Source organism: Nelumbo lutea, chromosome 4 (genome assembly GCF_056320005.1).
Source record: "Nelumbo lutea isolate HS-2025 chromosome 4, American lotus-T2T, whole genome shotgun sequence".
Taxonomy (NCBI): domain Eukaryota; kingdom Viridiplantae; phylum Streptophyta; class Magnoliopsida; order Proteales; family Nelumbonaceae; genus Nelumbo; species Nelumbo lutea.
Genome location: NC_142687.1, coordinates 92,613,817 through 92,639,216, shown reverse-complemented (window position 1 = coordinate 92,639,216; position 25,400 = coordinate 92,613,817). Strand labels below are relative to the sequence as shown.

The window sequence follows — 25,400 nt, the reverse complement described above, 5'->3', positions numbered from 1 at the left end:
AATGCTAGCCCTAATAATCCTAAAGCACAAAAAAGGTAAAACAGCTAGGTTTAGGAATATTTTATGATCAATGATATAAAGGGAAAAGGCATGAGAGTAGTTTGTAGTAAACATAAAAATGGTTTTAGTTATCAAAGTAGTGGTGGCACTAATCATTTGAGAAGACATGTATCAAGACAAATTAATAAAATTGAAAATGAACCAACCCAAACCTAAATTGGGATTGGATCTGGTTCATTTTTCTATTTTCATATTCACAATAAAAAATGAAACAACCATTAACTAGATACAAGTACGTGTTGAACAAGCATTTTTATAAGCTAAAGATACTAAATAGTCTAAATTTGAAAATTATGTACAAAACAGCACTTAATCCATCGTATAAAAATTTTCTAAATATACAACTAGATTAGATGTTTTAAAAAATTTTGAAGCATATAAACAAATTTCAATTTCTATGTTGAAAAATCTTTTTTTCTAAAATTTCTCTTACTTCAGATGCTTGGTTTTATAAAGGTAGTATTATTTATTTTTGTAAATGTTCATTTTACTAATAAAATTTGGATTTTACATAAAAGAATTATGAGTTCTACAAGAATAGAATGGTCACATATCGGCCCATCTATTGCAACTTGTATTTTAAGTACTATACATAATATGGTATAGAAGATAAAATTTTTCATGTACTTTTGATAATGTTATTAATAATGGTTTAGCTATAGATGAAATCTCAACTAAAACCTATTTTAGAAGAAAGGTTATTTCACATTAGATGTCATTGTCATATTTTAAATTTATGTGTACAAGATTGTATTATTTTCTTCAAGTGCAAGAAAATAAGATTTTAAAAATTTATGCCATCAATATAGGATAAAATATAAAAAATATCTATATTAGATGTCCAACATAGGTGAAATTCCACTTATGCTATATTAGAAGGTAGTATACCATATAAAGAAGTTATATCAAACTTTTATAATCAAAAAGTGTCAAATAATATGATAACTGATTTTGATTGGGAAATGGAAAGTTGTATAAAAATTTTTTACAAATATTTAATGATTCTGTTTTCTAGTATTTATTATCCAACTTCCTCTATTTTACTTAATCAATTATTTATGATTAGTGATTGTTTTTCAAAACATAGAAAGAAACAATATTTTGAAAATATTGTTGAACAAATGAATATTAAATTTAAAAAATATTATAAATATATTTCTCCTCTATATTGTTTAGCTGCGATATTAGATTCTATGATAAAATTAGAAATTGTAAATATAATACTTAATTTATATAATCAAAATATGCAAACAAATATAGGTAGACAAAAAAGAAATTAAAAAACACTAGTTAATATGTATAATTTATATGAATATAAAGTTATAAATAAATAAATAACAGGTTTAGTGCCACCTAGTTAGTACTAGATGAAGCAGAGCTAAAGTGTGGTGCTTAATAAGTAAAGGCATTGTTTCCTCATCTTCCTATATGTCAAATTCATCTTTCAATAAACTTAATTTTTATTTGCAAAATAATTTTCTAAGTTTCCTTACATTTGAGAAATAGAAATTTTGATATTTTATCCTGATGGAAAGCACAGGAAAATAATGATCTTGTGTTTGTCGCTATGGTACATGATCTACTAACCCCACCAGTATCTACAATAACATTAAAATCTTGTTTTAGTGTAAGATATAGGATACTAAATAAGAGGAGAAGTTGATTTACAAATGAAATATTGGAGATGTGTATTTGTATGGAATACTGGTTTGTGCAAAAAAATAGATTACAAGATAAAGGAGGACATAGCACATCATATAATATATATCACCAAAAGAAAAGGAAAGTGGCACTTGAAATGGAAGGCTTGAAGAAAATCTTTTAGATTATCATAAATGTTAACATTATAAATTTTATTTGTACCTTGTAAGTTATTGTAACTCTTTTCAATTCCATTATAAATATTTACTAGTGGGGACCCGTGCAATGCACGAGATTTGTTAAGTTAAAGATAAACAATAAAAACTTGTAAGAGTATACAATATTTTGTATAAGAATTAATAATCATCTATATTTTATATAATACTTTTAATCATTTTTTTACAATACTAAAATAACAATAATTAATTTTAGAGATGGCAATTTTCCCCATTTCCCCAATCACCGTGGGGATTTGCCTTGAATGGGGCAGGGATGGGGAGGATTTTCCCCTTGTGGGGATGGAGATGAGGAAATTTTCATCACCACGATGACAGCATTCCCTACCCAACGTGAACCCTGATCCCCGCTAATATATATGTATATACATATACGTTTATATATGTATATTGACATATGTCTATATGTCAATATTTTTAAAAAGATGGGTGAATCTTTTCTATTAGGACTGCAAATTTTAATTATCTTATTTTATTTTTTAAATAAAATAAAAATCAAAAATATAATGGTTGACATTATAAAGAATCACGGGGAGTGGGGATCCCCGTGGAGACAGAGATGGGGATAACTTTGTCCCCATTAGCAGGGATGGGTATGGGGACGTGGATAGAAATAGGCTCCTTGTCCCTGCCCCACCCCATTGACATTCTAAATCAAACTAATGAAACTAATCAACTCAATTTCTAGTATTTCCAGTCAGATTTGGTTCAACAAATTCTCAACCTAACTAGGTTAGATTAGTTTCGCTTTAGCCATTTGTAAACTGACTAAAATCGAATGACTCGACCCTAGATATATATTAATATTTCTTTAATACGGGAAAGTGGAAAAGTTCTAATATTTCTTAGGCTAAAATAGTTTATATCATAAATTTAATTTTTAAATAATACCATTGTAATTTTTCAAAATTTAAACTTAATTCTTAAATTTAATTTTTTAAGCTTAAATTTTTCAACTAGCTGACCAAACTGAAAATTGACCCAAACCGATATAACCTAAGTGACAACCCCCCAACCTGACCAGGTCGATTTGGTTGACCAACCAACCTATAACTAAACCGAACCAACCCATGAACAATAGTTTAATATCAAATAATTATTAAAAATTTATAGTGAAAATACACAATAAATTAAATTTAAAAAGCTAAATAACAATATTTTAAACTCCAATATTATTGAATATTTTCTATTAAATAATAAAAGAAAAAATGATTTATACATATCTATTGAAAATATATCTATCACAAAAAACAACAAATAATTACTGAAATACAATAAATATTAATTTTAGTATAGATATATATAATAAATAAAGACTATATGTTTATATTTATTATTAATAAACAGTAATTTTTTGAAATTTATTTTCTAGAATTATTAAGAGGTATAAATGAAATTAATTATTTACAATATTATTTATTTATTGAAAAAAATATCACTATTTAAATTTTAAAATAATAATTACTTATTGAATTTAATAATACATAAACTATAGTAATATTAATACATAATTATGTTATTTTAACTATTTAAAAACTAGTTATGTTAAATATTTTGTTATTTAAATATTTAGTTATTTAACTAAATATTTAAAATCTTAATATATTTATTATAATTGAAAGTTATTTAGTAACTATTTAAAATATATTATTAAGTGATTTAAAATATTAATTTTCATTGTTTGTTATTTAAGATATTTAGTTATTGAAACATTTAAGTAATATTTCATTTTTAATGTTAGATTTTTATTATTTGAATAACATTTAGATTGAATAATCTAGAAAATCATAGTTTATATTGATTGTAAAAATATATAAATATTAATACTATGAATACTATTAAACCGATTATAAATTATTTTTATTTAAATAAATTTTTTAAAATTGTTGTATAATTTTGTTAGAATATTTAAATAATTTTTAAAATTTTTTTAATTCAAACTTTCTTTATATAGATGTAGATAAAACTTTCTTTATTTACGTTGTTGGAATGTGTGAGGGAAAGCGAGAGATAGATAGATTGTATGAACTGATTATTCACATATAATAAAATTTTAAAATGAGGTTTTTTTTTCAAATTGTTGTTGCAGTCATTGATTGTCATTTTTTTCCTTCAATTTTAACTGTTTTTAAAAATTCGAGTTTTTTATTTTTTTGTAATGAAAAAAAAAATAAAGAAATTCCAAAAATGAAATAATAATAGTTGAGCCAAGGCCTATGAGTTCACATCAAGCCCCCACAAGGAGCCCCACAACGTCCCACGATACATTTCAGTCATGTATTGGGAACATATCCCAATGATGGTTCATCATTTCATGTACTATCATTGGGAGATGTTCCCAATCAAGGTTCAAAGTATCGATACGTATCGGCCGATACGTATCATTCCAAGACCCTTCCAATACGCCCCTACAGTGGGTGTATCGGGGGTCTGACCGGTTCGGGGGATGGAGGGGTCCTAAACCGGCTCCCCTGAACCAGTTTTGAAAAAAAAAAAAAAAAAAAAAAGTAAAGAAACAAGTAAAGAAATGCCCAATACACCCCTACCAGCGTATCAAGCTTATCAATATTTTGAACCTTATTCCCAATACACAACTGGGATGTGTTGTGGGACATTGTCAGATGCCTCCTTATGGGGGGCTGATGTGAACTCAAGGCCTGTGGGCAACGAGCCCAGGCTAATGCTGAGCCCCACATGCACAGGGCGTGCTAACATGGGCTCAGTACAATACTGTTGGATTGGCACGGTTCACATTACACCTCTAATGATGCTCGAACTTGTAACCAATTAACCAATATTATAAATGTGTTGAACAATCATGTGATATTTATTACAATTCATGGGTGGGTTTTGATTAATCAAAGCCTATTAAGAAACACATTAAGCTTCATTTGGAAATAATACAAATACAAATATCTGGTTCATAAAAACGCATAGTTGATTTAGTTTTGTAATAATAATTTTGTATTGTTGTCCAATGATTCTTAGTTGTGATACGCAACAAACACAAATCATGAGACCGGAATCCACCTTTTTCACATTGAACAATTTGAGTGCAAAAGTTTGTATCTGATTTTTGAATGCAAACTTTTGATCTCATTTAACTGCAAACTTTTCTAATAAAAATTTTACATCCCGTTGACTTTGTTAACAATTAATATTTTATTGCACAAAGAAAAATGTCGGTAACATGAGTATTAAAAAGGAATTTTAAGAAATACATTGGAATACTCTTTAGTTGTGTGATGTGTTTACAATTAGTCAAGGTATTCCAAGGCTCGGATTACAATGTTGAAATTGTCGGGTACTATAAGAGTATAAGGGGCCCAAATGACGAACTAGGTATAATTAAAGACAAAGAAACATCAATTCTAATAGTTGTATGATGTGTTTACAGTTGGTAAAAGCAAGGTTCAAAATATCGATGCCAATATGAGCATATTGGGCGAAATGATAGTGTCTCAGGCCTTTTTTTTTTTTTTTTGCAACCGATTCAGGGGAACCAGTTTTAGGTCTCCTTTACCCCACTGTGAAGGCATATCAGGAGTCCCGGAACAATATGTATCGACCGATAATGTAATAACCAATCAGCTGTTACACTACATTATGTATATATTACTACAAAACCAATACAAATAATGTAATTACCAATCAGCTGTTACCTGTTACTTGTCAGAATTTTGGGGGAGGTTTGATTGGTTACATTTCTTCTGGTGTCAATACCTTTCGGGCATAATAGATATTAGATAATGTCAATTTAAGAGAGATTAATTTTCTTTTTTTACCTTTAATTTTTTGTTATCTTTGAAAAGAGTTGACTCATAAGAACATAGCTTTGACTATAATCATGCTTTTTTGCTGGTCAACATAATCATGTTTAAGCTCCACTTGGAGAAAAAAAAAATTAGAGAAGCAACAAATATGTAGTAAAGACAAACTTGTTTACCTTCTGGAATGAGTCGTAGAACCATAGTACCATTGAACCACTTCTGCGAAGTAAACTCATCTATATTCAACAGCAAGTTTATACATATACCGGACCCTGATAATCAAACACGTTACTTCAACTACGACATTTAACGTGTTTGATATCTCAATAACATACTATCCATAAAAAAAAGAGGATATCTGAATAACATACAAGAGCTTTAGCTTAAAAAAAAAAGCATACAAGGGTATTAATTGGCTTCTCAGGCTATTCCTCAAGAAACTAAACACAGTGGGGTGTGCGGTTGCCTTCCCTGGTGGTATTCATATAGAGAATGGCTCAACTGTCATCTTTATTATTAGACCATATCACCAAAAATAGAACTACATACATTAATTCTCTCGTAGGAAAACAAACTTCTCTGTAACGAAGTCGTAGATACAAATACATACATTTATTTGCTTGGGGAAGCAAACCTCGATCTTTGCCTATGTAGAACTCGATCTTTTGGAGATGATGTCTTCCCACCAACACCTGCTTGGCGCATCATTTCTGCAGAGGCAGTTGTGAGATGGTCAATACTTCCAAAGATAGGACATTGTTGAAGTGGATGACCAATCGTCACATCTTGGTGCAAGAAACATTGGTAATCATGAAAACACAAATTCCATCGATACAACCTTTAGTTGAAACACCGTAAGGCAATTAGTTGGCCCTTGTATCTTGGACATGGCAGGCAGAAAGGCCCTTACATTAGTAAAAAACTTCAGAGAGAGAGAGAGAAAGCAACCCACTTCAAGATATACAGGTTTTCTAAGAGTTCAATGCATTCGAATGCTTAAGCTAATACTCTGACTTATCCAATGTTTTAAAAACCCAACCCGGAACCAGAACTGCTTTGGCCACTCAACCTATCATTCCACTAAAAACCCTTTAACATACCAGGTTCAAAGTTCAGGTCAAGCACAGACTGATCAAGGTGCTGGCATGGTCACACTTCGTTTTTGCCACTGCTAGTTCAAGCATTAGATTGTCAATCCCTAAGTGATGATTAGTTGACCACAAAAAAAAGTACTAAATTCAAAGATGTACAAGCATCCAATAAAGCATAAAATAAAGGGTACGAACATTGCAAGTGCAAATAAAAATATTTTTTCGTGTGCCAATATACTGAAATCTCAATCAGTTGACAAGCCTATAGGAGTCCTAAATGTCCAATCAGTTGACTGGCCTGCAAGGATCCCAAATGTCTGATCAATGGAGGTCTATCTGGTTGAATATTCAATGATTAATCAATGCTTTGACTACATCCATCAATGTACCCAAATGACCCATTCCAGTTGCACCTACCCCTTCCCAGATGTGCATTTTCTGTGACATGATTTTTGGTTTGCTTATTTCACATTGTTGTAGATGTACATTCAATTTATGGAATTTGGAATCAAACAAAGATGATATAGAGCTTACCCCGTTTTCTTTCAAGCTCTTGGTCTAGCTCTTCTTTCCACTTCCTTTGTCTCTCTGAACAACTGACACTTCAAGAAAGACATTTTTCAGTGTTCCTAAGGGACAGAGCAATTAAGACAGCCTACCTACGCTAAAACAAGTAAAAACGTTTTACAAACCTTATACTTGTTGGTTCTTGCTGAGCATCAAAAATGAGACCTTTCAATTCATTAAGCTGAGGCGATGGAATTTCCTGTAAACTTTGATCCTTCACACCACCAATATTTGAAACACGTCTGCCAGAACTCCCAGGACTTGCAGCATTTGTAGCATCAGCTACTGGGGACTGTGATCCACTGGGAACCCGGCATGGTGACCTAATTTTAGGAGGCAACACTGGATGATTTGGAACATTTTCATCATGTACATTACCAGCACCGAACGGAGGACAAGAGTCATTCCAGGTGTTATGTTCTAACTCTGTTTGCAGCTTCTTCAGATCTAGAGCCTGACAGTAAGAAAAGAGCTTAAGATGATGCAACACATTTCGTGCTAAAATCAGAATATTTAGTGACTGGCACACATAAACACAAATTACAAAAAGCAATAATTGGCCAGCTTATCTTATGGAGAGTCAGAGACAACTATACCTTCTCATCCAAGAATGCTCTAATTTTAGACTCAGTAACTTCATCATCATCTTCATACACTGATGGCCCACATGGAAACGTGAAGTCATTCTCATCCTTTTGAGACGCTCTAGGGCTGCTTGCAGTTCCACTAACTAGATTCCCAGAACCCAGCTTCATTTCACTTTGTTCCGGTTCTGGGCTTTCATCAAACTTGCAAGTCCAATTATCAGTTGGCTCGCACATAGGGTTAAAGCTCTAATTAGGAAGACAGACCAACCACTATTAGTCACTCAATTTCTGTTTTCCCCTAAAAGGACTAAAGGAAATAGAAATAAAAATGAAATGCTGATACCTTATTAAAGTCATCTGTCACTAAACCTGAATTAAATTTTACTGATCCAGCCATGAGAAAATCATCTCCATCATCTATCTGACACATGTCATCATCACCAGAGCCCATTCCCCAGACAGGTCCACTTTCTGTGAACTTTTCATCTATCTGACACATGTCATCATCCCTCAGACTACTGCAAGTTGTCCTAGGTCTGATAGAAGGGCAAATACTGCGTGATCAAGAACCACTGTCATCAACATTGCCGATGATTTCCAATTCTGAGAAGTACACACACTATCAAACAATAACACTTACGAGTTTTTCAGATTTGATCCAGTGGCAGGAGAATTTTCCTGCTATCATAAAATTACAGAAATCAGAAGAAAACTTGTATTGAAAAAGCCTAGCAGCCATATATAATAAAAATTTTAGTGGCAAGTACTGACCATTACAGAAGTGCGAAATATTGTATGAGCTTCCTGATGTTCACCAGTAACAAATGGATGCTGCGTGTGGGCAGAACATGCACAAGATTAGCCATCTGTAGAACACACTAGCAGTAACCCAAGTGCTTACTCTCTTTTGGTCTACATAGAAGCCTGCTACATGCCATTGGATTTCGAATTAATGACAGGATTAATTTGTTTTATTTTCTTTTTGCCTTCATTGCTAGGGATTTTTGCATTCTCTCTGTCATACTTATGTATCCATGCATGTATGTATATCATTCACTTTCTCATGTTTGTTTTTTCTAATTAAAAAGAGATACTTAGTAAAAGTAGGTCAATTAAAAGAGTTTGTAGGAGAAAAAAAATAGGCCTCACTTTTTTACTGCATAGCTTAGAGAGATTGAGAAAAACTAGAATAGTTGAATGGACATGTTCACAGTGGGAGTTTGTAAGAGGTAATACCCTTTTGTGAGAGGAAACCATGAAAGGTTATGTACGGGTGAAATTTTTTATGGACAACATGAAAATTTTTATTAATTGTGAAAAAAAAATGAATATACAAATAGAATTTAGAGGTGAGATTTCCCACTGTCATTTCTTCTATTTCTTTTTTAATTCCAAAATAGATGTAGATGGCCTCAAGTTTGGTTCTAAAATAAGGGGCTTTGTGCTATTTCTAAAATAAGGGAGGGGGGGAGGAAAATATTCCTTACCTGAAGCAATTCAGATGTAGATGGCCTCAAGTTTGGTTCCCTACCATCATATTAAGTAGGCTTCCATTAATGGGTATATCAGAAAAGAAACAAATACAACTGACTAAAAATACAACAATAAATCTGTGGTTGACCTCTGCAACTAGAATTAAAAGAGAAATATAAATATGGATGTTCAACAGAAATTCTGAAAGTGTTGGAATTGCAGAAGGTAAAGCTCATAACTGCAAGTCTGCAACCTTGTTGCTTGCAGATTACAAAAAAAATTATCTAAAAATAAATATTATAAAATGAACTCAAGACCATTAGCAGATTCATGCCAAAGCCTAAACCATCTAATACAACCATGGAATATTTCTAGGCCAAAAGAAGAAAGAAACAAGAAAAAGGAAATCATGCACATACTTCTGCAAACATTTCAACAGAAAGTCCTTTGCCTCTGGTGAGAGATGCTCAGGTATGGGTGGATGAGATTTTGTTGTACCAATGTGGAAGAGAGCAGCAACCTGGAAGAAACACTAATTAAGTTAGAATTGAATTGAAAAACCATTGAGAAATTCAAAAGATTCATAGAAAGGGAGAGAGAGCATTGATAACAGAAAGTGGTCATGTACCTCCTGGTACTGCTGGCTCCAAGGAGGTTTTCCGGTTGCCATTTCAATAACAGTGCATCCAACACTCCATATATCAGCCGAGCTAGAAAGTTTATTTGGAAAATAATCAGAGCAATTATAAATAGGAGCATGAGACAGCAGATCAGTGGGAGAGAAAAGTAAAAAAAAAAAAAAAATTGGAAACTGAGAAATACAGATACATCTGGACATCAAAGTATAATCACCAAAAATCATTCCTGGTACAAAATATTTCTCTAGCAACAAACATAACCAAGGTTCAAAATATCACAACGTATTGGTCCGTATCGGTCGATACGTATTGTTCCAGCAAGAATCTGATACGTGGAACATGTATAAATCATTCGTTCCGTTTCTTTTCGTACGTATCGGACGATACAAGCCCGTATCAGGCTGTATTGGACCTATATCAGCTGATACGGGCCCAATACAGCCCGGTACGAGCCGCAACAGTCTTATACCGTTCGGATGTGTCGTTAATCCATATTTAATACGGAATCTCTCATTAATGTCATTTATTTAAGTCTAATTTCTCTTTCATTAATTAGCCAATTACTCCAAGGCAAATTTAAATTTGAATTTGAATTTTAGCGCCTAATTCAAATTCTCTCATTATTTCTTTAAATAATGATCCCCTATTATTAATTTAGTTTTGTTAGTGTAAAAATTACAAATTTTAGCTATAGCAAGATTCGAACCTTGGTCACTTGATTTTAAGTTTTAACAATCACAAGTTTGCCAATGAGCCGCACATATTTGTTTGCTATGATTATATGTATTGTTAATTTTAAGTAAAGTTTCACTTTTCTTAATGAGTGACAAGTTTTTATTAATAAATGCTAGAATTAATTATTACAAGTTTTTAAAATTGACGTTCACATTTTAGTTTTTTTTTTATATTTTAGTTATTCCATCATTTTTTCAATTGTTACTAATTTTGTCCCGATATGTCACACTTTAGATAAACCATTAAATTATGGTTTATTACATTTAAATAACTTACTTACAATCATATAAAATTTGTAAATATAATTAGTAATATATTTTTTAATATTTATTTGCACTTTTTACCATATTTATGTGTGTCTTGATTTTTTTGTCCGTATCAAAAGCGTATCCCAATATGTCTCTTAAAATTGTCTTTCCGATACACCTTGTGTTTCCGATACTTTGAACCTTGACCATAACTAGTAACCTATTAGTCATCTCAAGCATTTGCATTCCAGTAATATTTCTATTTGTTGGTTAATCTAATCAAAAGTACATATGTAAAAATGCCATAAATGAGTTATGTTCCAAGAGTGCCTACTAATTATATATCAATGCATTAATCTTTGGTTGCTGATGAAATTCCATACGCAAAGAACAGTACAATATTTTTATCCAACACACCACTTTGATAGGACAACAATTTGGGGGATGGCAAACGATCGTAGCCTAATCCATAGCTAGAAACCAAGGTTCAAAATGCCAGCATGCACAACAGCAAAAAATTGAGTGCCATGCATGTCAATTGGTCGAAACACATTTCTTTTAATATTTTCAGCATGATAATTGAGACATAGGCTGATGAGGATGAGCCCATCTCTATATTCATGCATTAATGGCCTTCAAAACCAATATCAGGCATATCGTATCAATACTTTAACCTTGTTAGAAACAATAATATGTTGGAGTTGTCATTCCCACCACTGTGATGTGTTGAGTTGAATTTTGATGATGCAGCTTGGGAAACCTAGGTGATTTAGCGATCAGAGTATACAGAAATGATAGGGGAAATTTTGTTGGCCTTATTCTCTGGGCCAATTTGTCATGAGGAATCACAGAATTATCAGCAATGTTGACCTTACAGGGCTTAAGAGTTCGGGAATCTCTTAAATACAGAAATGCTGTGGTAGGAGACTCATAAGTGGTGGTGGGTTAAGTAGATGATGGGATGTGCAAGAATACAGAGTATTATGAATAGACACCCCTTTCGCTTAAAGGCCTTCCACCATACAAAGAGGCACTCTAAATCCCTGATCTATATGAAGACCATCTTTGGTTTCATTTCCCTGGAAGTCCATCTGATATACATGTTCATATCTCCATTTGTTGAGGAAAAGAAATGTTTAAATAGTGTATACCACACCTATTCTTGTCAATCCAATTAATAATCCTTATTATGACTTTCTAAGTTGAATAAGGTATTTGAAGAAACCTTGGAGAGGGTTCGAAGACCAAGAAAAGAGTAAAGCCAGAGATGAGAGAGGAGAGAAAGTTCAAGATGGCGGGGAAATGGCATTTGGAGCTGACCATTGAAGCCAAATACTTCCCGTTCGAGCTCAGAAGGACAATAGGGAAGTTTCACCAGAAAATCAGAGAAGGGAACAAGGCTTCGATTCTTCTTCCGGAGGAGGCGTGTTTGTGGTTGAAAGGTTTTGTGGATGGAACTGTTATTTCTTTACGTGAAGAAGGTCGGAGAAACTCGATGACTTGTGGGAGGAAGAAATTTGAATCAGTGTTAAAGAGGAATGGAAACGGGTGGTTTATAATGGTTATAGAACTTTGGCAAGTTTTGTGTATCCGGAAGGCCAGAAGAGGAGAGAGTGGGCTTCCTTCGCTTTTAACCTTCAGGCTTTTCTATTGGAGGTCGAAGGGAGAGTGGAAGAAGTTCCTGGTAGGAGTTTGAAGGATTGTAATCCGTCCTCTCCTTGTGCTCAGGTGCCCTACTTTAAGCAAAGCAATGAAGTTGTGGTGGCTAGCTCGACTAACTTCGGCAAGTTTCTATTGAAGGGAGAGGGAATTGGGAGCAGAGGTTGGTTCTATTGGCAGATAGGGCAGTAGAAGATTGGACGAAGGTCTCAGAAGTAGTTGCCAAAAGGTTGGGCTTAGAAGAAGATGTTGTTTTATTGACCTTTGCTGAAAAGAAAGCTCTATTAGATGCTGACGATAAGAAACTGAATCTCGGCACATTCAGTGTAGAGGGAAGTTTGATACAGGTTCAGAGAGTGGTGGGAGGAGGCTAATCCAGCAATTGAATGGGATGAAATGAGGTTCCACAAGAAACTCCAATACTTAAAATCACAATTAAAGGAGTGGAATAAGCTAGAATTTGGAAGAATAGAAGAGAGAAAACAAGTGTTGATGGAGCAGATTGAGGATTTGGACATGAAGGAAGAGAGAGGCTCCTTTGGAGAGGAAGAAAGGAAGTTGAGATGGCTGTTGAGGAGGCAAATGGAGGACATCCTGGTTAAGGAGGAAATCAGCTGGAGGCAAAAATCCATGTGTAAGTGTCTCAAGGAGGGAGACAAAAACACTAGGTTCTTCCATTCAGTGGCAAATGGAAGTTGAAAGAGCAATGTTGTCCAACCAAGTAGAAATTAAAGAGGCTCTAGTTAACCACTTCAAATCTATTTTTAGAAGACCTCTAAATGGGAAAGTGTGGTTGGAGGGATTGGATTGGCCAACTCTAAGTGTAGAGAAGAGAGAGTGGTTAGAAAGGAGTTTTGATCTGGAGGAGACAAAGGGGAATAATAAATCTGGGTTTGAACTCAACTTTCATTGCTTTGGTCCCAAAGAAGAAGGCTTCTCAACCAATGGATTTTAGACCTATCAGTTTGGTTACTAACTTGTACAAAATTATTGCTAAAGTGTTGTCTCTTAGGATAAAGAAGGTGCTTCCCTCTATTATTGCACCCATCCAAGGTGCTTTTGTGGAGGGAAGGCAGATCACCGATTAAATTCTCATTGCAAATGAGAGCTTGGAGAGTTTTAGGAAGTCAAAGAAGAATGGTGTGGTCTATAAATTGGACTAGGAGAAGGCATATGACTTGGTTGATTGGTCTTTCTTGTTGGAGGTTTTGAGGAGCTTGGTTTTGGAGGTAGATGGTGTAAGTGGATTTGGGGCTGTGTCAGAACTTGGCATTACTCTATCCTAGTAAACGGCGTTGTGGTTGACTTCTTTCCTGCATTGAGAGGCCTAAGACAAGGAGATCTCTTTCCCCTTTTCTTTTCACCCTGATTGCTGATTTTTTGGGAGATTGATCCATAGAGCAAACTCAAGGAATCTGGTAAGAGGGTGGAGAGTAGGAAGGGAGGAGGTTCCTTTAACACATCTACAGTTTGCAGGTGACACAATTATGTTCTGTGAAGGAGGAAACCTTAATTGGATCCGAAATCTAAAGTTGGCAATACGTCTCTTTGAACAGATTTCTAACCTCAAGGTGAACTTTGAAAAGAGCTATGTGGCGGGAGTAAATGTGGATGTAAGGGAACTAAGGGAATATGCAGGTGAGCTAGGATGTGCAATCTCGGATTGGCCCTTGACATACTTGGGCCTCCCTTTAGGAGACAATCCTAAGAATGTAAGCTTCTGGAATCCAATAGTGGAGAGGTTTGAGAAGAGGCTAGTGGCTTGAAAGAGAAATTATCTTTCTCTAGGTGGGAGAGTCACTCTTATTAGGTCTACCCTAGCTAACCTACCTGTCTACTATTTGTTAGTGTTTAAGATACCCTCAAAGGTTTCCAATCTTTTGGAAAAATTAATACAGAATTTTTTGTGGGAGCCTGGAGAGGAGAAGTGAGATCATAGGGTGAGTTTGGAGGTGGTTACTAGGTGTAAAAAACTAGAAGGTCTTAGGATTGGTAACTTCAAGAAAAGGAATATGGCTCTGTTGGGGAAATGGTTGTGGAGGTTTTCAGTGGAAAGGGATAAATTGTGGACTGAGGTTGTGGCTAGCATACATGGGATGGAAGACAATGGTTGGGATCCTGGAATCATGGCAAGGGCTACAGCTGCTTCTCCTTGGAAATCCATTCACAACCTGCTTCTCGTCTTCTCCCCTTGGATAAGGTATGGTCTAAACTCTGGTAACCGAATAAAATTCTAGCAACAACTATAGGTTGGGGATTCTCCTCTAAAGGACTAGCTTCCTTCCTTGTATGCTCTATCAGATTTGAAAAATGAACATATCTCTTCTTTCTTGGTTCCTTCAGACTCCACTTCTGGCTTTGGGTGGAACCTAGGCCTGCGTAGGGCAATTAGGGATACAAACTTGGATCGCTTGGTATCTTTGCTTGCCTCCCTTGAGAATGTCTTCCTAAATCCTGCTAAGGAAGACACCAGATTTTGGACTCCTAGCTCTGGTACTTTTTCTAATGCCTCGTTTTTTGAAACCTTAACTCAGCCTCCTGTCCCCTTTGGGTTGTCCTTTCCGGCTAAAGAAATTTGGAGCAAGCCTATCCCTCCTCGAGTTGGCTTTTTTTGTTGGGAAATTTTCTTGGAAAGAATTAACGCATTTGACTTACTTCAAATAAAGAGACCCAACTATTGTCTACTTCCTAATAGATGTACTCTTTGTAAAGTCGATGGGGAATCCGACTACCACCTCATGGTCTCTTGTAAGGTTGCTAAAACTGTTTGGCAATCGATGGGGAATCCCACTGGCTGAAATCTTTGTTGTTTTCAGACTATCCTGTGGATGACTTGCTAAGAAACTGGAAAGAGATTGCTTCCACTGCTAGACGCAAGAGGATTCTTTGTCTCTCTTGGTCCCCTCCCCCCTCAGGTTTCATTAAGTTAAACTTTGATGGCAACAGTGTAAGGAATCCAGGACCATCTGGGACTGGAGGAGTTTTCAGGAATGAGGAAGGGGTTGTTATTGCTCTATTTTCTGGCCCTATTGCAGAAGGTGACTCTCTTAGGGCTGAGATCCTTGTAGCACTTGAAGGAATTCAAAGAGCAAAGGAATTAAATGTTGGCCGATTGATCCTAGAAGGTGATTCAAAGGTGGTGGTTAACCGGTTGAAGAAAGAGGACAGTGGTTTGTGGAACTTTAACAATGAAAAGAAGCAGTTCTTATGGATGTGTAGGGACATTGAGATCCAATACAACTGGGTGAACAGAAGTGCCAACTCATTTGCGGATGGGTTGGCCAAGCAAGGGGTGAATAAGGAGTCTGTATTTTGGGCTAGTTTTTAATTTTTTCTTTTTGTATTCTGTATTTAAGAGCTAAGATATTTTATCTCCCCTCTTGTATACATACTCCCTCTTTTCTCTTAATTTAATGAAGTTGGTGTTATTGATCAAAAAAAAACAACAAGTGGTGGTGGGTTGGTTTTAAAAAATGGCAATTTGGGGCCTTGGCATTACCAACTGTTTCGACTGTTGCTACAGTAGTCCAAACAAGAAGAGAAGAAGAAGAAGGGTCTGTCGAAAATCTGATGGTTAACCCATTCAGTCGACCCCCTTAATCTATATTAGGTTCTAATCATACTTACAAAGACAGAAATGACCTTACTTAAGTGTGGGGCAAAGTAACTCTAATAACACTGCCACATAAGCAAGTTACTTAATAAACAGAAGAAGACTAAACTACCCCTATTCGGCACATCTTAACACTCCCCCTCAAGCTGGAGAATATATGTCATATAATCACAGCTTGTTACATAGATAGTTCACTTTCCCTGAGCTTAGAGCTTTTGTAAACAAATCTGCCCACTGGTCATTGGAGCCCACATGTTCTGTATTTATCTCTCTGGCAAGAACATTCTCTCTCACAAAGTGGCAAGCAACCTCTATGTGTTTTGTTCTCTTATGAAAGATAGGATTAGATGAGATATGTAGTGCAGCTTGGTTGTCACAGTACAATTTCATAGGTTTATCCATGTGAAACCCAATTTCTTGTAGGAGATTCCTCAGCCACACTAATTCACAGGTAGTGTGAGCCATGGCCCTATATTCGGCTTCAGCACTGCTTCTGGCTACAACCGTCTGCTTTTTACTCTTCCATGTTACAAGATTTCCTCCCAGAAATGTGCAATAGCCTGTAGTAGATCTTCTGTCACTCATTGAGCCTGCCCAGTCTACATCTGTATACCCAACTACTTCAAGTTTTCCTCCTGGTTTATACAAATAACCCACGGCCTGGAACACCTTTCAGATACCTCACAATTCTAAGGACTGCATCCCAGTGAGGTATACGAGGGTTTTGCATGAATTGGCTCACCACACTGACTGCAAAGGAGATGTCGGGTCTCGTGATAGTCAGATAGTTCAGCTTTCCCACTAGTTGTCTATACCTTCCAAGATCTTCAAATACTTCTCCTATATCACTGTTCAACTTAACATTTGGTTCCATAGGGGTCTCAGCCGGTTTTGCACCTAATAGTCCTGTTTCTTCCAATAGATCAATGACATATTTCCTTTGGCACAGATTCACACATTGTTGTGACCTGGCAACCTCTATTCCCAAGAAATACTTTAATGTTCCAAGGTCCTTTGTTTGAAAATGATTTTGCAGAAATACCTTTAGTTTGCCAATCCCCAATTTATCACTACTAGTGATGACAATATCATCCACATAGACCACTAATAAAATCTTCCCAGCTTCTGAGTCATATCTGAACACTGAGTGATCAACCTGGCATTGCTTCATTCCAAAACTCTTCACCACTTCGCTGAACTTCCCAAACCAAGCACGTGGAGATTACTTCAACCCATAAATTGCTTTCTTCAGCCTGCACACCTTACCACCCTCCCCCTGAGCAACAAACCCAGGTGGTTGCTCCATATATACCTCCTCCACTAGATCACCATGGAGGAAGGCATTCTTTATGTCAAGTTGAAGGAGAGGCCAATCACACATAACTTCCAAGGAAATTAGGACACGAACTGAACCAATTTTAGCCACCGGTGAGAATGTCTCCATATAGTCCACACCATACACCTGTGAGTAACCTTTAGCAACAAGTCTGGCCTTCGGACGCTCCACACTACCATCTGGCAAGTATTTCACAGTATACACCCATTTACAGCCCACAGCATGCTTCCCAGGTGGAAGAGTAGTAAGTTCCCACGTTTGAGTATGTTGAAGAGCAGAAAGTTTCTCCTCCATTGTCCGCCACCATCCAGGTGAACTAAGAGCTTCTTGAACATTGTTAGGTAGGGAAATAGAAGACAAAAGTGAAAAAAACTGGTGATGTGAGGCAGAAAGACGAGATAATGAAACAAAATTGGAAATGGGATGGAGTGTGGAACTACATTTACCTTTCCGTAAGGCAATGGGTAGGTCAAGATCTGAAGGTTCAACAATAGGAGCCATGAGAGGATCCACAGATGAGACAGAAGCAGGAGGAGGGGCCGGTGTCGTTCGACGTGTATACACTTGTCGAATCGATGGTCGTTCAGTGGTGACCTGCACTGGATGAGATGAGTCTACTCCAACAACAGCCTCTGGAACTGAATCATTGACAGGAAGAGGAAGAGGAGGTAAGGGTGAGGACAAGGGTGCTTCATGACTGGAGAAGAAGGGGACAGACTCAAAAAATGTGACATCAGGACAGACATAGCACTTTCGGGCAATAGGATTGTAACACTTGTACCCTTTTTGAGTCCGAGAGTAGCCAATTTTGACTGTTGCTACAGTAGTCCGAACAGGAAGAGAAGAAGAAGAAGAAGAAGAAGAAGAAGGGTCTGTCGAAAATCTGATGGTTAACCCATTCAGTCGACCCCCTTAATCTATATTAGGTTCTAATCATAGTTACAAAGGTAGAAATGACCTTACTTAAGTGTAGGGCAGAGTAACTCTAATAACACTGCCACATAAGCAAGTTACTTGATAAACAAAAGAAGACTAAACTACCCCTATTCGGCACATCTTAACACCAACAATCCATTAAAGCAGTGAGTAGGATTGCAGAAGTTATGAGGGTGATGTTTAATTGGCTGCAGAGATCGACAAACAGCCCAGCTAGTGAATTGACTAGACAAGGAGTTCTTACAAAACATTCGTTTTTGGGAAAACTACCATCCCCTAGATTTTGGCCCAAAAAGGCCAAGTGACACCTTGACATTTTGGCCCAGAAAGGCAAGTGATAGTGATTATTTTGAGCCTTTAAAGACCTATTCTATATGGCAGAAACTCAAGAAAGCAAATGTGCAAGTCTTGATTTAGCAGACTACAGACAAATCTTGGGATTTACACTAATCCGGTGATTAAAAGGGAGTTAAAATACAAGAAACAAGAAACAAACAACTAAATCAAACCTATTGTTTTAGGCACATATATGATAAATATGGATTAAATGTAGGAAAATTTATTTTTTCATATATATATTTAGATTTTTTAGTATATCTATTTTTATTTTCTAACAAGTTTGTAAAAAGAAAAAATAATTTTACAATTCACGATATTCAACTTTCTCTACAATTACAATTTTCATAATATTGTCCTAGTTTTTAATCCCAATTGCAAGAAGTCTCATCCTTTTGTGCTTTACCATCTCAAAACCCCACAAAGTTCAACCTCCCTATTTAACTTACCAATCTCAAGTTGTTTATTTATTTTTTGTTTCCCTCTCTATAAATCCATTCATCTTGTAAAAATTACAGCCATAACTTAGCTCTCTAATAAAGACTCTTAGCCCTATGGCCCAAGATAACCTTCATCCACTTTCCATAGACATGTCCTTGCCCCATAAACCCAACCTTAGGCATTAGGCATAAAACCGAACACCAATCCCGTTTCAGCTTTTCCTTGAAACTACTACTAGCCCAGCCTTGGATCATATCATTTCAACATTAACATGTCAATGCTTGGGCAAAAACTAGGTGATGCCTAGGCTAAAAATAAATAAAAAACATGTATACATATTTTACAATATATAATCATACATACATACTATGAATTACATGTTAATTATAAACTACGAAACAATAAATTAAATATGTGGAAGATCAAATGACAATCTATACCTGGCTTCCAAAAAATAACAAGAATATGTAATAACCTCCTAGATAAAAACTTCAAAGTAAAATACACAGGCACCAAAATTTAGAGGCCCAATTTTTTTGCTTTACACACACTCTAATGAACCAAAATGGGCCCCTTATTCATGTTAATATATACAGAGGACATTATAACCGGTTTTCCTCAACTAAGATGTTTATATCTATACTGCCCACCTTGTTGGATGCCAAGGTGACAGGGCTCCTAAATGCCTAGGTGGTAGACTAGTCAATGTTTAGGCAACATCTTAAATACATTGAACTATGGCTAAAGGTGGAACTTGACAGAACTGTATACTACATTATAAGCCTGCTTTGGCATAATATAATTGCGATATTTGTTTTACATTGGCTGGACTAACTGTTTCCCCTCATCATTTCCCTTCCAGTCTCCGTATCTTTTTAATAAATCTAATGATTCTAATTACCATTACCAACCCAAAACTAAAAGTTAAGTGCATTTGTTCCTAAAAACCATATTGCTTCAATACCAATACATTCACAGAAAGAACATCCATTAGAACTGACAACCTAAATACAGTACACTAAAAGAAAGAAGTGGAACTAATGCACGAGTTCCTGGAAACTGGAGGAAGTGAGACACCACTTTGGGAAAAAAAAAACAAAAGATATACTTTACATACCACAATCTGTAAATCTGAATTTACAAAGAAATGAAACATTTCAAAAAGCTTATTATCTCAATTTGTTAGAGAATCATGTTATCAACGTGGGGGTTTTCACCTTGTACTTAGAACCTAGGAGTGTAAATTGAAGGGACTAGAAGGGCTGGGAGTAGACCAAAAACAACATGGGTTGAAATAGTGGGAAATGATCCAAGCGTTCATAATTTAATAATTGATATGGCACTAAACAGAACAGAATGGTGAAACAGGATTTATGTAGCCAACCCCATATAGTTACGTCAAGGCTCAGATGATGATGGTGATAATCTCCTTGATTTATCTGTGTGTGAGCTTCTTGTTGTACGTATTCTCATGTACCCTTTTTCTTGTTTAATGAAACCGGTTATCTTTCATATCAAGAAAAAAATAATCCCCTTGATCTACGCCTCATAATTTTGTTTTAGTTATTGTAAATAAACATTTTGAAGGTTTTAATTGTAACTCCAATAACTAAAACATAAATATCCTATTATAGATCAAAATTTATTCAAAAATTGATTTCTCTCAAGTTGTAATCAGATGCAGTAACAAAATCCAGTACGTTGAGGGTTGATCTAGAAATTCTCACGAATAAAAAGTTCTATCCCAAAAGGTAATACAAAATGCTTGTTTCACGCATTGACTTAAGAATTCTACTACAACTCTTACTTTCTTAATTAACAAGAAATTAAAAAAAAAATATGTATACATAAGAGAATATAGAACAAAAGGAATAGGTTCATATAGTAACATGATAATGGGACGATAAGTACATCATTATCAATTACAAAGACATAATAGCAGGACATACTGTATAACTCCGAATGAATATATGATTTGAAAATATTTACAAATATCCAGGTTAACTGTAAAAACACAAGTTATTTATCTTAAAGTATAAGTTTGAGTAGGATAGTAGTTGACCCTCCCGAGAAATCTGACTCTTTGCAGTTTACGCTGATATAGATTAGCAGTCAACAGAAAAAAACATTGACAAACATTCCAAACAAACACCAGTCAGTTAATTTCAATATCTTGCTAAAGCATCTTATCATTTGACAGTAGAAGTGACCCTTGGCAGAACTGAATGGCATGAGAAGATGTGTGAAGCAACCCTTAAATATAAAATAGAAAAGACAATGATGGCAATGACAACAATGATAGTGATGATGATGTCAAATAAACAAGACAATGTATTTCAACAGGCAAATATTCAAACATGGTAGTTGCATCATACATTTTCTGGAAGTTTGATATAAAGCTTCAACAGCATAATAAACCAGTCTTGAAGTAAGGATACTTGTTAAAAGTTTCTAAAATCTAGTCACTAATGCCCTAAACCACTCACTCAAAATTACCAATAAGGAAAAAAAAAGGAGAAACATCATCAAGTTCTCAGTCCAGGTCCTTCAGGAAAAAGCAGTTTGTTTTCGAACCATGTTACTTGATAGAAAGTATGCAGAATTATAAGCACAAAAAAAATACGAAATAATACAATCATAGGGTGTAATGGTCTTACAAGCTATGCCCAGTCTGAAGAATGACCTCTGGAGCCATCCAATATGGAGTACCCTTCATTGACTTAGCACCTGATATTGTAGCCTATGGCAATCCATACTAATCAATTAGCATGAAGTACTTAAGAGAAGAAATGGTATATCTAATGAATCAACAATAAGTAAGATTACAAATAAAAAGAGGGTGTAGTTTTTATACCAGCTCCACAACCTTCTTGGATGCTCCAAAATCAGCAAGCTTAATGCATCCTTTATTATCAACAAGGATATTTGCCCCCTGAAATTGAGTATAACACATTATATTCACTTCTGAAAAAAGTGCATGTGTTTCCAAATAACATATAGAAGACGAGAAACAGGTGCCTTGATGTCTCTATGCATAATTCCATTCTTATGGAGATACTCCAGCCCCAGTAGCAGTTGCTTTGTGTACATTCTAATGACCTGTTCAGTAATGATTATGAGATCAAACATGTGCACAGGGAAAGATCCAAAGACCCAAATGTGAAGTTCAAGTATGGAAAATGACTCACAGACTCAGGAAAAGATCCAAACTTCCCAAGAAGTGATGAGATGGATCCCCCAGGAACAAATTCCAGAAGAATATTTAAGGTGTCCTCCTCCCTAGCAGTTCCCAAATATCTCTGGGACAAAACAAGGAACGCAGTTGGGCAACACACGATAGGACAACATTTCTTCTATAACAACAGAAGATAATACTCACAACAATGTTTGGATGAGTGAGGTTTTTAAGAAGCTTCACTTCTTCCTCGAGCTCCCGAATATGAGCCTATTTGGCAAATCATAGACTTAGCTCAAATTTAAACAAATGAAATTTGTGAACTGAAAATTAGATATCAAGTAGAAAATTAAGATAACTGAGTACAATGAATACATCAATATGTTCAAATAACAACAATTAACAGAACCCAAGCCACAGACTTACAAATCCATACAGCAACAAACAAAAAGCAAAATAGAGCTTCAAATAATTAAAGAAAATATAATTTTAAAAACCAAACGCTGGAAACTAATTCTCACTTGCGCCTTATCCTTGGTAGCATTGTTCGCAGCGACCAAAACCTGAAACAAGCAGCAAGATCAAAATCCAAGTTCTAGTCAAACCAAAAACCCGTAAATCAAATACAGAAAAAAATTAAAAAAAAAAAAAGAGAGAGAGAGAGAAATTTAAACATAACCTGCTTCACCGCGAGAAGCTCTCCAGAATCGAGATTCATTCCCATATACACTCGACCGAATGCCCCACAGCCGATCAATTCTCCTTTCCGCCATCGGATCTGAGGCGCCGTTTCTTTGACGATCGGCGGCAAAGCAGGGGGAGACGGTCTGGGGAGCCCAACCCTAGATTTCCGAATGCAAGAAGCGATCTTCTCACTGAGACTCCCGAGTCCGCCTTCACCATCTGAGTCTCGAAAGAAGAGTGATCGGCGAACTGATCCTAAGAAGTCTTGCATCACTTTTGTACTTGCTTCGTTGTTCGGAGCAATCTAGGGTCTATCTCTGAATGTGCTTGCTGTTTGTAGTGAGTATTGATCAGAGAAATAAAACCAAAAGTAGGGTTCTTTCTCTGGGTTTCATTTCGAGACGAGACGAGAGAGAGAAAGATTTGAAGGAGGGAAAAGGCAGGGGATCCTTTTTTCAAAAACAAAAGTTAAATTACTTGTACCTCATTAGGGATGGTTTGGTCAAATACCAAGACCACTCGTCCGCTTGCTAGTTGCCACCGATTCAATTTTTCGAGAGATAAAAAAATTGGGTAAATTACAAATACCCCCTTGTAAAAGGAGGTGGCCACGAGCGAATGAACCGTTTTCCGTCTTATGATTAGATCTGTTTATGGGCCGGGCCGGGCTTTCACTTGTCATTAAGGGAAATATGTTAGGCCTGAGCCCTAGCCCGGCCCGACCAACAGGCCTATAACTTGGGCCCGAGTCCGGCCCTGATAAAAAGCCCAAAGCCCGAGTCTGAGTCTGAAGCCCGATCTAATAAAAAAACAATTTTCCCTATTCAAAATAGAATTAAAAATTCATTTTTTTCCTATTTAAATGAACAATGGACCTACAAGGTGGTTTTTTCCCCGTTCTTTTATATTTTAAGACATAGTTTTACATTCTTAAATCAAAAAATTTATTCAAATGGACATAATCACATTACTCGCTTTAAGTCTAATATTAGGTTGGGCCGAGCCGAGCTCGGGCCAGGCTATTTTGACAAAACCCGAGCCTGGCTCGAATTTATTGTAGGCCGGGCTTTTTGGCCTGAATTTAAGCCCCCGGCCCATGAACAAGTCTACTTATGATTTTGGAAAAATTCTCAATTAGTAGTATCCTTTACTTTACTTTGGGCTTAATGCCATTTACTTTGGCCTAATATTACTTTTGTCCCCTAACTTTAAAATCCGATAATTCAATACCCAAACTTACGTGGGATTTGTGAATCCAGTAACTTTAAAATCCGATAACAGTATTTATTTGAAAATAAATTTACTTAATCCCCATCCCTGACCCCAATCTCAATTGGTGATTCCTATTAATCCTCGTTCCCATCCTGGGCCTGCCAAAACAATCCCCATCCCTGCCCCGTTGGGTTAGGGAAGTCGAGTCCCCATCAAGGATGGGAAAAATTGCCCTCTCTAGCCTTGTGAGCATGAACAAAAGGGGTTTCTCCTCTCAGACCATTTTTGGGTACTACCATGAACCATTTCATCTAACTTGTGAAATAGCATATACATACAATATTGGATGATATTAGTTTGGTGGTGGCCTCACCTATGGATAGCATAATTCTTCCCAACTTCCTCTTGAAGTTGGTAAAATGGTGATCAGCGTTAAAGAGAAGATCGTTGTTTATTGCCATATTTGGGCACTTGGATGGTTGAAAAAGAAAATTATATGACGCCACAAGTACTAGATTGACATGTTCTGAAAGTTCTGATGCATAATTATTGCCTTTTAAAGTTTGGGGACCAAATTGGTACTACGCCCAAGGTACAGGGTACTAATTGGGAATTTTCCCTATGATTTAACTTAACAGTCAAGGATATTTGTCAAGAAGTGAAAATTTAAGGGACAAATTAAAGTATAATTATTTATCACTAACCCCATATTACAGCCTCTAAGCCTCTCCTTCCTCTCCCCTTTTTCTTTCCTGCCTACATCTTCTACTCCCTCTCAACCGATCATCTTTAGTAGTCCTCACCAACACTCTCGATACCTCTTAAAGTCTTAATTATTGAATAATGACTTGTTTGCAAACAACCTCTAATCCATTCACACCATAGTTCCCCAAAGCCAAACCTTCTCATAATATTAATCATGAACTCTCAATCCACCAGATCACATTATTTCTCCAAGTCAA

General features: G+C 35.8%; 1 protein-coding gene across 8 annotated transcripts; it reads right to left on the bottom strand.

Moving 5' to 3' along the window:
* Nucleotides 1-5,927: 5,927 nt before the first annotated feature.
* On the bottom strand, nt 5,928-23,781 carry NP3 (NPK1-related protein kinase 3). 8 transcript variants are annotated; one of them, XM_088986150.1, is made up of 18 exons: nt 23,222-23,781; nt 23,064-23,105; nt 22,747-22,812; nt 22,556-22,666; nt 22,386-22,466; nt 22,222-22,299; nt 22,025-22,107; nt 10,054-10,135; nt 9,845-9,945; nt 9,440-9,479; nt 8,724-8,783; nt 8,593-8,630; nt 8,296-8,506; nt 7,962-8,198; nt 7,491-7,819; nt 7,333-7,400; nt 6,808-6,875; nt 5,928-6,417 (listed from the first exon to the last, which is right to left on the bottom strand). In XM_088986150.1, exons 1-17 carry the CDS (start codon nt 23,495-23,497, stop codon nt 6,820-6,822), a joined length of 1,959 nt encoding a protein of 652 aa, XP_088842276.1. In that variant the 5' UTR covers nt 23,498-23,781; the 3' UTR covers nt 5,928-6,417; nt 6,808-6,819. The 8 variants fall into 8 exon arrangements, with proteins under 8 accessions (XP_088842276.1, XP_088842278.1, XP_088842275.1 ...); XM_088986152.1 differs by having other exon boundaries at nt 7,333-7,394; XM_088986149.1 differs by having other exon boundaries at nt 8,593-8,633; nt 23,222-23,705.
* Nucleotides 23,782-25,400: the final 1,619 nt, after the last annotated feature.

Coding starts and splice junctions, on each gene's coding strand:
- NP3 (XM_088986145.1), bottom strand. CDS start 23,497: ATGCAAGACTTCTTAGGATCAGTTCGCCGATCACTCTTCTTTCGAGAC. Junction 22,813..23,063: donor CTACCAAGGATAAGGCGCAA/GTGAGAATTAGT, acceptor TTTGCCAAATAG/GCTCATATTCGGGAGCTCGA. Junction 6,418..7,332: donor AGAGCTTGAAAGAAAACGGG/GTAAGCTCTATA, acceptor CTGCCTCTGCAG/AAATGATGCGCCAAGCAGGT.